The sequence below is a fragment of the Anopheles darlingi genome, chromosome 2 (genome assembly GCF_943734745.1).
Source record: "Anopheles darlingi chromosome 2, idAnoDarlMG_H_01, whole genome shotgun sequence".
NCBI lineage: Eukaryota > Metazoa > Arthropoda > Insecta > Diptera > Culicidae > Anopheles > Anopheles darlingi.
Window position 1 is genome coordinate 82,001,153 of NC_064874.1, and position 12,500 is coordinate 82,013,652.

The window sequence follows — 12,500 nt, forward strand, 5'->3', positions numbered from 1 at the left end:
GTGGACACTTCTGCAACCGGGGCAGCGACGGCGGCAGCAACGGCTTCAACGGTGGCAGCAGCAGCAGATTCGGACGATTTCGTTTCACTTGCTTCGGCGGTAGTCGATGCGGCTTCCTGAACAACGGTGGCTGCTCCAGCCGAAGCAGCAGCTGCTGCTGCAGTGACGGCGGCGGCGGCACCATCCTCAGTGGGCTGCAAAGTACGGGAGAACGGAAAGGAAAAGGAACTTCCATTAGCGTCGGATGTCATCAAATGAACACTTTAATATCGCTCTATCACAACATATGAATGCTGCCTCCTCCATTAGCTTAAGAACCTTAAACCCTATCGACAGCAACACTACTTCTCGAGAAATCGACAGTTCACTGTCCCCGGCACATACAGTCACTCTACACTATCTTTCCTTCCCCGAGGGGGGGGGGGGGGATTTCTCACCTTAACACCTCCCATTATGATGTAGACTATCAACAGAACAACCACAGCAGCAACCGATAGTAATGCGAGTAAAATCTTGACCAAAATGGGGGCAGTTTTCTTTGTGGCCACAAAGAAAACTGGATCATAAACTGCACACTTGACACTACTCCCCGGCTACCGGATACCGGAACTCTCTTTCAATCACACAACAGCCTTCCCACACACTGGCGCACACACCCGTACAACACACACCAGAGTTTCTAGCGTGCCGCCGCCTGCCAATTGTTCTACAGCTTCAGAAACTCCGGAATTGAACACTGCTGTTGTACAACCGACAACCAACCACCAATCGCGGAATGCGAAACCAGGATTCGAACCGATGATCTTCTAGAAAATGGTCGCACGGGAGGGAGAGCAGATCGTCGTTTACTAGTGGAAGCTTTAGCTATGAATGATCCGGACGGAACGAAATACAATTTAATTTATATGTCGCACTGTGCGCGGCCACCGGATCCTCTCTCTCTCTCTCATTCGGAGATGGAGAGGTGGTCGATCTCCTCGTCTCTCGGGCGCGCGCACACACATGCCATACTGTTGGTGGACAGGGGGGTGGGTTGTGGGTGGTAGGCCAACCACCACCCCCTCAGCACCATCAAGCGCGACGGACAGACAACCCACACTCGGAGCGGATCGCCTCCGCCACCGGCAAAAAGGATTGCGCGGCAATGGCGACGTCGATACATACACGCGTGTGCGTGGCCGTGTGTGTGTGTGTGTTTGGCTCGCCAAGAAGAAATGATCATCGTAGGATGGTCCGAAAACACACGACAGAAGGAGACAGTTAACCCAACCAACCAACCATCCATCGCATCCGTCCCAAGCGACGACATACTCTCTTCTCACGAGCTTCTTGTAGAGGGAGGGGGAGGAAATGCAAGAAATGCAAACAGAGCCGGCCCGGCCAGGCCAGGCCAGACCAGAAACCAAGCACAACATCAGGCAGACCCTCCTCTCGAGTGGACGTCATCGATACACCGAGGAGGAGTGGCTGCAGCAGGGGCAGGGGGGCAGAGATGTCGGGGGGCCAACATCCGTGGTGTTGCAGTGTCTCCGATAGCTGGTGGGTGCCGACGGAGACGGAAAGGAATGTCAGGAAGCATGGCATTTCGCTTCAGTTCAGAGAGCCTGCGCAAGCTTGAAAGTGTACCATAATGTAGGTATCCCCCCATCATCGAGTAGAGCAGAGCCGATTCAATATAACCCGCCGGTGAAGTGGCCCGGGATGATGGCCACCACCACAAGAAGACGGAGACGAGGGATACACAGTGAAAAAGCAAGGCACGCCGCTGCTGTGTGGGCTGCTGCTGCTGCTGCTGCTTGATGAAACGATTTCACTGAAGTGCGCAGAGCTTGAGAACAGTTCTTTCTTCCTGATCTTACGCGTGTTTTCAGAGGGAAAGACGGGGAGAAAAAGTAGCGATCGGCTGTGTGGTGGGTGCGCAACGCAACTACTTCAAAACTATTTTTACCTCGAAGGAACCACGAAAGAGGAACCTCGATCGGATTGGATTGGTTGTCCCGTAAGCGCAGCAGCAGCAATGCAACGCAGGCTAAGGCTGGTACGGTGATAAGAGATGTATTGGAATAATTAAGCCGAAGCGACACACAACTGTACGCCATCGCGCTGACTATCGGGACCTCTCGGGCTTTCCCTGGAGCAATCGTAGCGCTGCATAGAACAACATGCGCCCGATACCTTGGCACAGAACGGCAGAACAGATGGCCATCGATGGTTTTATGCGGATTGCACCGAGAAGGGAAAGCTAGTTCGCAATCGTTTTGTCTGCTGCTATGCCCCAGGAACTAGTTTCTGTGGTGGCGATAGAGAAAGAAGAGAGGATCGTCGTCGCTGCCCCAGGATGTGTCTGCCTGTACCGTGCGCGTTGAGCCTGACAGAAACTGGTATCTCCTCGCCTGGCGACTGTCATCTGCCTCCGCAAAATAAAGTATTCCCCCCAACGGCCCTATTCCAATCCAGCCAACGGAGAGGAAAGGGGAAAGGCAAATCAAGCAGATGCAAAAACCAACGATAAATCAACACTCCAACACACTCCACACTCCTTCAAACTGGTTCAAACGAAGGGACTTCCCCCCCAAACTCCATTATTGCCACTCTTTTCCTGCCGCGGAATATGGCTTTTCACCGTGGAAAATGCAACCGAGCCGTCGCCGTCGTTGAATTGTCACACGTGGGTGTGTTTTGTGGTCTTTCTTTACTGCGCATTTCATTTATTTCAAAAAAAAGGTGCAGGCGTAAAAGGGATACAGCGAAACTACTCGCACAAACGCTTCAGAGTTCCGAATGCGAGTTCAATTGCGATTGCGAGGCGCTGTTCGAATCGTTAATTCTCTGAAGGATAAATCGATGGATAATAATATGAGGACCACACCACATACCACAGGAAATAACGTGATAACATCCACATTCCACGAGTCGCCATCCGTACAGCAATCGCCCCGTCCTTTCGCCGTCTCGGAAAATCCGGTGATACCGACCGAAAGAGAACGGCTGGCTTTATGGCTTCCATGCAGTGCGCGAAAGTGAAGATCACCACCTGGCGCACCACACACGGTGCGACGGAGGATTATTGTTGCACTCTTCGGGTCATGCGATGCGATTGGAAAATCAATCAACCGTGAACGATGAGGGACGGTGGTGTCGGTGTGTTTCCAACGATTGTGGCAAGTTTGCATGACGCAAATGGTAACGGAATGGCGACGATACAGGGTGACATCGGTGGTGGCCAACATTGGCCAAGCATTGGGATTCATTGAAGTCAATATACGGAGCATGTGGCAGTAGCGAATCCTCCCTGTTTCAGGGGGTAATTGGAGGAGTAAGGTGGTGGCGGTGCGCACACAAGATATGGATGGCATTCCAACAAGACAAGACATTTACTACGCTTCATTGGAGCGCCGCCAGCGGCATAGATTGGCATCGTGCGATGGTCGGCCGTCATATGTGTGCGCCAAAGATCAATCCAGGTTAATCCAATCCGGCCAACGACATAATGGAAGAGACGCCAAGACCTCCACCAAGCACCAAGCAGTAACATGAGTCCGGTGAACTGCGCCACACAGCGGTGTGATCAGTGAGGCAACATAGTTGCTTCAACTAGAAGGTTCGCAGTTCTCACCGCGTGGACACACAGACACACACGAACTACTTCTTATCATCATATTTCTATTCTTATCATAATGCCATATCGCGTATAACGGTGCCCCCCATGGCGGAAATTAATGGGTAAACAATATCGAATGGAATCCACTAGGCAAGCAGCAGCATCCGACAGGCCAGTAGCGCTTACTTCCGTTACTCATTCCTACTCCTCCTACGGATGGCGGCGATGTCAGCCGCAGTCGGGGCCAGCGTGTCGCCACGGCAAAAGTAGTTTCGCGCGCAGTGGGTTGCAGTGCAACACACTTGTGACTCCCCCAACACACACACACACACGACACAGCCAGCACGAAAATGTTACTATTTTTGGGCCGAACACCCGCATCAGACGCAATAAAATGTGTGACTAGAGCGAATCAGAAGCCAAAGAGGGCAAAAAAAACACACAACAGGAAGCGAACGGATCGAAAGCGCCTTTGCTTCTCCAAATGAGATCGCAAGTGGCTACACACACGACGGTCGAGACGTCGTGTGGCGTCTTGCCAATTTTGGTGCAACAGCCGGGAAGAGGTGGTGGGGTTCGTGATGATTAATTCTAGTTTTCTTTTTTCTTTCCTTTTTTCTGTATATATCCATGCGATTTGGAACCGGGAGAAAGGAACGTTTTTTTTTCAATGGAAATGCAATTATAGTTTTAAAGCGCAAAATGGATGCACTTGTCATACTAGACAGCTATATAGCACGATCGATCGTAATGTCCGCCCTTCCCTTTTCCTTTGATTTTTTTCAACAATTTCTTAGGAATTTTTTCTTTGTTTTATCAGACTCAAATCAGGGAAAGTTTACTTTCCATACTGTTTATGTCGACCTTCGCCGTTGGCGACCACAGCAGATGTCGCGCATTCCATCGTCAAATCAACCTAAACCTCATTCACCTCCTCCTCTTTCTATTGCAGCGATGATCGCGCGAGATGCCAGATTTGCAATGTTGTTTTGCAAGGAAAAGAAGCAGAAAAACTGTATATTTTGTTTATCAAAATCTAGTGCTTGGAAAGCCGTCGTACCCCGGATGGAAGGACGGCTGAAATTAGCAGATGGGCAAATATGCGTCAATCGAGGCGAAACACACAAATCTTTAGCTATCGCCAGCCGCTGCAACCGCTGGAAACTACGCGTCATTTCCGTCAGCAGTGGCCGTGCTACAGACGTCAACTGTTGGTATGAACGGCGCTATTACAATGCGCGACATTCCCTTCATCTAGTAGCTGTATTCTGCCAGCATTGTTTATCCTAATTTGAAGACTTAATTGTGCATTAGAAAAACAGGATTTTAATCCGATTAATCTCGATTTAGCTCTTGATATTTAATGTATCCATTTCCACAGATCGCACGAATATCTACTCAACTACTTGCCCCCGGCCTTGTATGCCACTGATCTCAAGAGATCATCTGAGAGATAGGAAAAGAAACCATTTAACTAAGCATTCCTAACGATTAAACGATGATCATCATCATCGTATTCCAAAATCCACTATTTATTAGCTGCAGCTGCCCTTGGGTTGATGGTGTATGTAAGCGTGGCCAACCATTTAAGAGTTTTACGAGAGAGAGAACAACCTCAAGCAGCGACGAGACCACCGACCGTTAGCGCTAGTATGTGAATGTAGACGTAAGACTAAGGGGGAAAAAACTATTTTTAATTTTCAAATTTTCGGCACATAATTTGAATTTTAAAAAATTCCAAAGGTGAACGACAAAAAAAAAACCTTGTCAGCATTACAATCCATCATCACATGGTAACACACAGATCGTCATTTAGCGCGAAAGGCTAAAATTATGACGACCGACGGATGGATACGCGCGCTCGCCGCAACAGCTGATTTTGCGCAATTAACTACTGACCTTGACACTACTACGCGACTAGTGCGTTACTAGTTATTTTGAGAGCCGAAGAAAAAGCTTCTGCAGTTGAATTGCACAAAATATTCTTTAGCGAGTGAACGCAATCTTTACAAACATCCATTCCCACAGTCAGCAAACGCATGATAAACTTGATCCTCTTTCGGTCCCTCCCTCTTCCCCCTCGTGGTTGAAGTGGTTTTGCAGTGAAGATGGCGCGCAAAATGCGGATGCGTTTGTTTACCACCCCGTTGCTACTACCACCACTACTACTAGTGGTAGTGCTTCAAAAATTGCGTCACCAACTCTCCGGGAAGACACGGTTCGGGGCATTCCGGCGGCATTTGCGTCGATAGTCGATAGTAAAAATCTTAACGATCGTCCACCGCGCGCGCACGACCACGGCGTATATCTCATTTTCCGGCCAATGGTGGTTAATGTGTTTTTCAAAATTTCCATCAGCCAAAACGGAACGATCGAGCGGTGCCTGCAAAACCGCTCCCCCCGTTCTCGTTCGCTGCAGCTCGAGGGGCAATGGAAATAGATTCCTCGCCCGGCTGCTTGCTGCTGCTCTAACAACTTGTTTCGAAAATGTGCGACTCAGAGCAAGTGCGCGTGGCGCCGCTAACCGGCCGGAAAATGGGTGGCCACAATCGTGGAAAATCAAAATCGAGCGAAACCGCGCTCAAAGATTAATCGAATGATTCTGCTGAAGAGATGTGGATCAACATTATCAAGCATTAGACGGCGATATTATGCTTTAATGAAGATGTGTTTGAATTGATTCTGATGATGAAACAAACTAGGACCTTCAAAAGCATAGCCAACCAATCGGGATAATATTTCACCCCACAACAGTACGCAATAATCGAAATTAAAAATGCTAATGGAGCACGAGGAAGCATCTTCCCTCGAAGGTTGTTTGCGGCTACTCTAACGTATGAACGAAGGATCTGTAGTGGTTTTGCTGAAGACCCTCGTCTTACGCCATAACAAAAAATGTTTAGCCACTCATCCGAAAGTCCGCCGTGTGGCCCTGAAATGTTTTGTTTTTCCACGACAAACAAATCTTTCTAATGCCTGCATGCAGCAGCAGCAGCAGCAGCAGCAAACACACTCTCCCTACATGCTGCTAACACGGTTGACCCTGCCAAAAACGCATACACCAACCCCAAGTGGTAGTGTTGTTTTCAGACAAAAAGTGAAAACAAAATTGTATTTCATTCTGCCATTTCGCAGTCGCCAGGAAAACATTCCTGACACTGAACTTCACAATCGTCGTCGGGTGCGCGCGCGCGCGCTCGCGTGGGAGGGTCGCGGTCACTTTGCCTAGACATGAGCAGCATGAGTAGTGTAGATCGTGTTGATTTTACGTCGGGAAACACTCACGGTAGTACGCAATGCAGTAAATTTAAATTATAAACGATGATGATTGGTTTGAAAAAAAAAAAATTAAAACCCCGTATGACGACGCTATCTTTTAACACTTAAAGCATTCTGCAGTGGCCTTGTGGCTTGTCTGTTAGCAATCGGATCAAATTTGTCAAAAATTAAATGGATGAAACTGTGTAGCGTTCCATTTTGCTGCTTCTCTACTAGCTGCTGGTGATGACGATGGCGCTGTGCCAATTGGTCATACCGAATTAAAAAATGCCATCTGCTGCCAATGGCACGGGGTTTAATCGGTGGTTTGATCTATTAATGAAAGCCGCTGAAGGTGTCGACGGAGGCTTAACGGTGTGTTGTTCACGTCTGACACCTGTTGGAAAAGTATCATCTTTTCGGGTTTAAAAAGACGAAACTATGTCGCACCAATAAACCTGCTGCACTTTCGATGCTCATATCGAACACGCTAAAACGGCAAATGATTGAAACATTTAAAACCACTCATTGTATGTTAAATGACACCAGCGCCACTCATTCGTGACTCAAACAAACATAGGCATGCAATGGACGTTTCGTTCGAACCACAAACAAGACATAACAGTCGCTCCCACCCCCCCCCCCCCTCTCCCTTGATTAGTTTATGTCGTTTTGATGTTTAAAGAAACAAAAGAAATCCTTTTAACCCATCACACTTACCTCCTCCGGGACCTTCTCACATTCGCCGTTGACACGCTCCTCGTCCTTCTCCTTTTTGGCCGGCTTTTGCTTATCTTTTTTGTTGAAGGACAGGCTGCGGAACGACCACTTCTTTTTGGGCTTCTTTGCCTTCTTGCTGGCCTCATCTGTGGCGGCCTTGCTGTCATTCAGCGACTCATCATTGCTGCCGTTCTCGAGCGTTTTGTTGTTTGCATCTGAGTCCGTACCTTCCTTGTCCGAGGTAGGGGAGACAGCGGCGGCACTAGTATCGCCACCACCTCCATCGCCACCCTCTTTGTTTGCCTTCTCTGTGCTGGAGTCCTTTTCATTTTCGGCCGCATCACTCTCTACCTTCTTCTCCTGTTGGGTTTCGTCGTCGGCAGCCATCAGTAGCGGGACATCGGGACGCAGGGATTTAACGGGCCCGGGGGACACACAGTACAAACACATGGGACCACACATAGTGAACGAAAACATTCCCAAATGTTTGGCACGGTGGCGATGTGTAGGTGTAGTCGAACCATGGTAATTATGATTAGTAGGTGTAATGAAGCGATGTTGTACGACACAAACGCATGGAGGGAGAAGAGAAATTGAGAATAAAAAAACGATTATTAGTAAGGAATGGAGTTAAATTGTACTTATTTCAAATGATTTCATGATACAATACACGCCCCGTCAGTAGTGTTCACAAACGTTGGTTGAATCGTTCATTAAATATTTTTCATGCTAATGGGTTTAGGTTTAAACCTTTCTCTACAAAGATCTTTCGTAATTATTCTTCTGAAAAACTGAAGAAATGTTATCTGTTTGCTTGATATTAATACTGTTGGAGAAAAACAAAAACAGCTGAAAACAGTTGGAAACTTCAAAAACGCATTTCGAGCAGACTTATTCGAGTTCAATTTCCCCTGAAGGTATGCTATTTGTAGACACGTAATCGAGCAAATTTCTGCGTATCGTTCGAGTAGTTTTGTTGCTGCTCGACTCGATTTTTTCTTTATTTTTTCCCTGACGACGCACTTTTTAAAAAGATCGGTTAAGCGTAAACAAAATATCCGATCTGACGGGGCCCTTTTTACCAACGAAACCTACCCTAACCAATTGTTTAGAAAAACGAGAGGCAAATGACGCTTTGCGCCGACTCAGTCCACGTAAACAAGCTGATGTATCCCTTCTTCGTAAGTGTAACAGTGTAGAATACAAACAGAAAACCACCTTCAGAAAACCCCATTTGATAACCTCGACATTCCTCGCTACGCCACAGTCATGTCATGCCGTGGGGTTGCTATAAAGCGTCTACGCGGATGTGGAATGTTGAAGATAAACACTCTGGCCCATAATGGATGCATCGGAGACACAACTAAATTCGACAAGCGACGACCGGTTGCTGATCACACCACACGTGGCCATTCCCCGTGTCACATCCGTAACAGGCATGGCATGAACATCGCAAATACATCTTCCCCCAGGTCATGCCTTTATCATTCAAAACTTGTTTAAAACGCGGAATACATTGGTGACGCATAGCGTGTAAATCACGCGGACATAGCACCGCGTCCATCTTACAGTCAGAGGTAAGATCATTGCGCGTCTCGCCTGTGCATGCCTTTAGCACGCGCTAACGGGGGAATTGCCGTTCCCTGTTGTCCGATTGCGAAGCGTCTTGCCGAGGTAGAACGGCGCCCAAGAGTGCACCACCTTTCGCAAGTGTTTCAACAACAACAACGACAACGACGGAGACGACCATGAACAGGGGAAAAGAGGACTCGATTGGGAGTCACTGCAATCGGCATCACGCTCGACACACCGTGACCATCTCTCTACTTGCTGAGCTCCAAGGAGCATCTCCCCGATGATGATCCTCCCTCCCGCCTCTCGGGCAATACCCAATCCGTTCCCAATAATAATCGAACTGCACTTTAGCCCCTCGCCTTCCCGTCTTTTGAAGGGGGCGAAGGGGACTATAAATTAAAAGGAAAGCAAAACAAATGGAAGGCAAAAGCAGCGCCAGTGCTAGAGCGCCACCTCGGAGCCACTGGGTTCGGGGTACAGTTATGATCGTGATTATTTTAAATGAGAGCACAATCCCGTGCACCCCGAACACGTCGGATAGTGGTGCTGGTGTGGGGGGGGGGGGGAATCACGGTAATCTCGAGCAGCGTTCAGGCTACTCCCGCGTGCTCCCCTGTGCCGGTTGCTGGCTGCTGCGGAAACTGCGCAATGCGCAGCGCGGAACAGGAGGACGCGCCAGTTGTTGCAGCACACTTCGGGGGAAGCCTGCCTCCTGATGAAGAAGAAACAACAGGGATCGGGGCCGGAGTGGAGGAGATCGAAAAAAAAACGAACTGACAGCAATCAAAGAATGTAAGCTGCTGCCCCAACGGGGAGGCGGTGGTGGTGTACAGCCATAGTTGGTGCTCTCTGGCGCCCACGTCGATGCCAATTAATCTATTGACTCCCGCCGCACCCGCTGCTCCCGGGACGAATGCTGGAAGTTAACCTTGTTTACGGTTAATCCTCTCTCTCTCTGTGCCGACGGGGTGCGCCTTCGATTCCGATGGCGCCCCGGAACCCGGAGAGTAAATCACTGAATCGAAAGAAAGAAATCATAAACAGCCAATTAATTGGTTTTGGATTGCCGTTACTGTGCCCCGAGATTTACCATGACACGGTAGCCCCCACGATGCCACCGTTGTTGATGATGATGATGATGCGGACCCGGTGTGAGAGTAATCCGGGCGCGCGCATTAACACTTGCCCATCACGGCCATGGCATCGGCTGCTGCTTCTGCTTCTGGTGCAGAGAAATTCACCTAATTGACCACCGGCGGGGCGGGCGGGCGGGCGCGCGGTTATCGACACGAAACGCGTAAATGATGATTGGTTTCATAATGCGCTCGTCGGTATAGAGCGATCGGAAACTAGAACGGAACAATTGGGCGAATGGTGAGTGAGAACGCCATTACGATGGGGAGGCTGGCTGCTGCTGATGGCCATGTTACTTGAACCTCTTGAGCACATACATGAACTCATTCAAAGTGGGCACCGGAATTCGATTTGCCACAAATTTCGAGCCATCGATAGAGCAAAGCAGAGAAAGAGCGAGGCTGGAAGAAGGCTGCACTTTCCGCCGTGTTATGTAGCGAGTGAAATGGTCATACACACACACACACGTTTGGCTTTTAATCGAACATGTTTATCGAAATGTTTTTTTGTCGAATGCGCCGCGCTTTAAATTCCTTTGGGTCATTCCATTTTTTATTGTTGTTGTAAAACCCAATACGACACCCTCACGGTGTTACGCTCTCTAGGTCTGTATCCAGATAGCGCGTCAAATCACAATCCTTTTCATTTGCGCATCAGCTGTTGGATTGCAATCATACCATTCCACATCGTGTAACGTGTGAGGCGGCGTGCAGCCAAGCAGTAAATCGCGAAAGCAATCATCAACCCATCAACAGAATGCCCGCACTGATACACCCCGCTACGGAGAAGCGAGCGGCATTCACCAATTGGATGGATGATAATTGCATTAGAAAGCCATCGATCACCGGGTGCATTTTAGTGCAGTGCGAACACATCGGTAAAAAAGTACAAGATAGGAGGACGACGCCGACGCATGTCTTACGCACCCATAACCAGTCATCATCATCTGGCGGTCTCTATTTTCCCTTTTTTCTCACGGGTATTCATCCGTCACGAAGATCCATCAAGCGAGAGGCGATGATATGATGGCCGAGGAGGGTGTACTTGAGTCTAAACTAACGATCGGCGCGTTATAAACGCTCCACTTGTAATGCGTGCGTGCACCCCCACCCACCACGCCCGGGGTGGTGAGCAGGAATCGTAAATTCCGGTACAACACCTCGGACAGTAAGTGATGGAGGACAACCGCGCGCGGTTGAATAACGGTGCACCGCACACTCCTCCACGGATCGGCGGGGTGTTGTTGATCATCAGGAGCGCGCTTCAGAAGACACCGGGGATCGTTGGGCAGAGGAGAAGGGCCCAACCATCGTACATTCGATTAACTGTGCAAGAACATTTTGCCTACACCATTTTGCGAACCCCACTTTCGCTCGCTGTTGGCCCCGAAAGGCGTGTGGGAATAAAATTAGAATCCACCGAGGAGCAGTGAAAGTGTAATGGCGTGCGTCTGTCATTCGAAGGCTGCTGCTACGCGCAGCTCCGTCAAGTGCGACCAAGAAGCAGGAATGTATCGAATGTAGTTCGCGCGTAGTTCTCGGTTGCATCCGAATGCGCCCCCCATCGATTGCAATTTCTGTGAACGTGGCCGCAGCCGCCGCCAAGCCGAGCTTCCTGGTGCAAGGAACGCATTATTTAAATTTAGAAAGGATACGTTGGCGTCTCCGATGCCATTTTCTTAACCGCTTGAAGTGCGGATGTTAGTTGGCTCGAAAAAAAAGGGGTTCGTCCTTTAACCATCCGGGCGCGTTTGCGGTACGAAGAAGGAAGCAATAATGTTTGGTACAAGTTCATCTTGTTTAATGGCAACATTAGCGGGGAGTCTATTTGCTCAACCAAAATATGATAATGATGGCCCCATAAAAAGGGGAAAGGATCGTTCCGGTGAATCCCGAATCGACAAAGAAGACTCTTCATTATGGGGGGCTTTAAAATGTGGCAAACACTTTCTTTTCAATATCAGAACGCATGAATATTGAATGAGTGCTAGAACCCAATTTAAGTACGGTTTGTAGGAGTCGTTTAAATATGCATGCCCAAAGGGTCCTCCTCCTTCTCGTGGGGAACTACTACCCTGTATCGTTGCCCTAAATTACGTCTTTAATTTCAAAACGGAAGTCATTCTTTCAAACGTTTTAAATAATTTAAACACAAGAACGCTGCCTACCGAGTCTCGTGACCGCAGATTAATGTAGAAGAATTTCCAAAAAAA

At 48.7% G+C, this 12,500-nt stretch overlaps 1 protein-coding gene across 4 annotated transcripts in view; it reads right to left on the reverse strand.

Annotated features, from left to right (window-relative positions):
• LOC125949821 (calphotin-like) overlaps positions 1-12,500 on the reverse strand; it is a 44,965-nt gene that overhangs the window by 5,585 nt on the left and 26,880 nt on the right. For 2 of the 4 annotated variants that reach the window (XM_049677214.1, XM_049677213.1), the window contains exons 4-5: positions 7,580-7,939; positions 1-194 (exon numbers count right to left, since the gene is read on the reverse strand). The exon at positions 1-194 is cut by the window's left edge and continues 2,026 nt beyond it. In XM_049677214.1, coding sequence (XP_049533171.1) covers positions 1-194; positions 7,580-7,939 — 554 coding nt within the window. Of the gene's footprint in view, positions 195-437; positions 878-7,579; positions 7,940-12,500 lie in introns of those variants that run through there. The other 2 variants (XM_049677216.1, XM_049677215.1) reach the window with 2 other exon arrangements.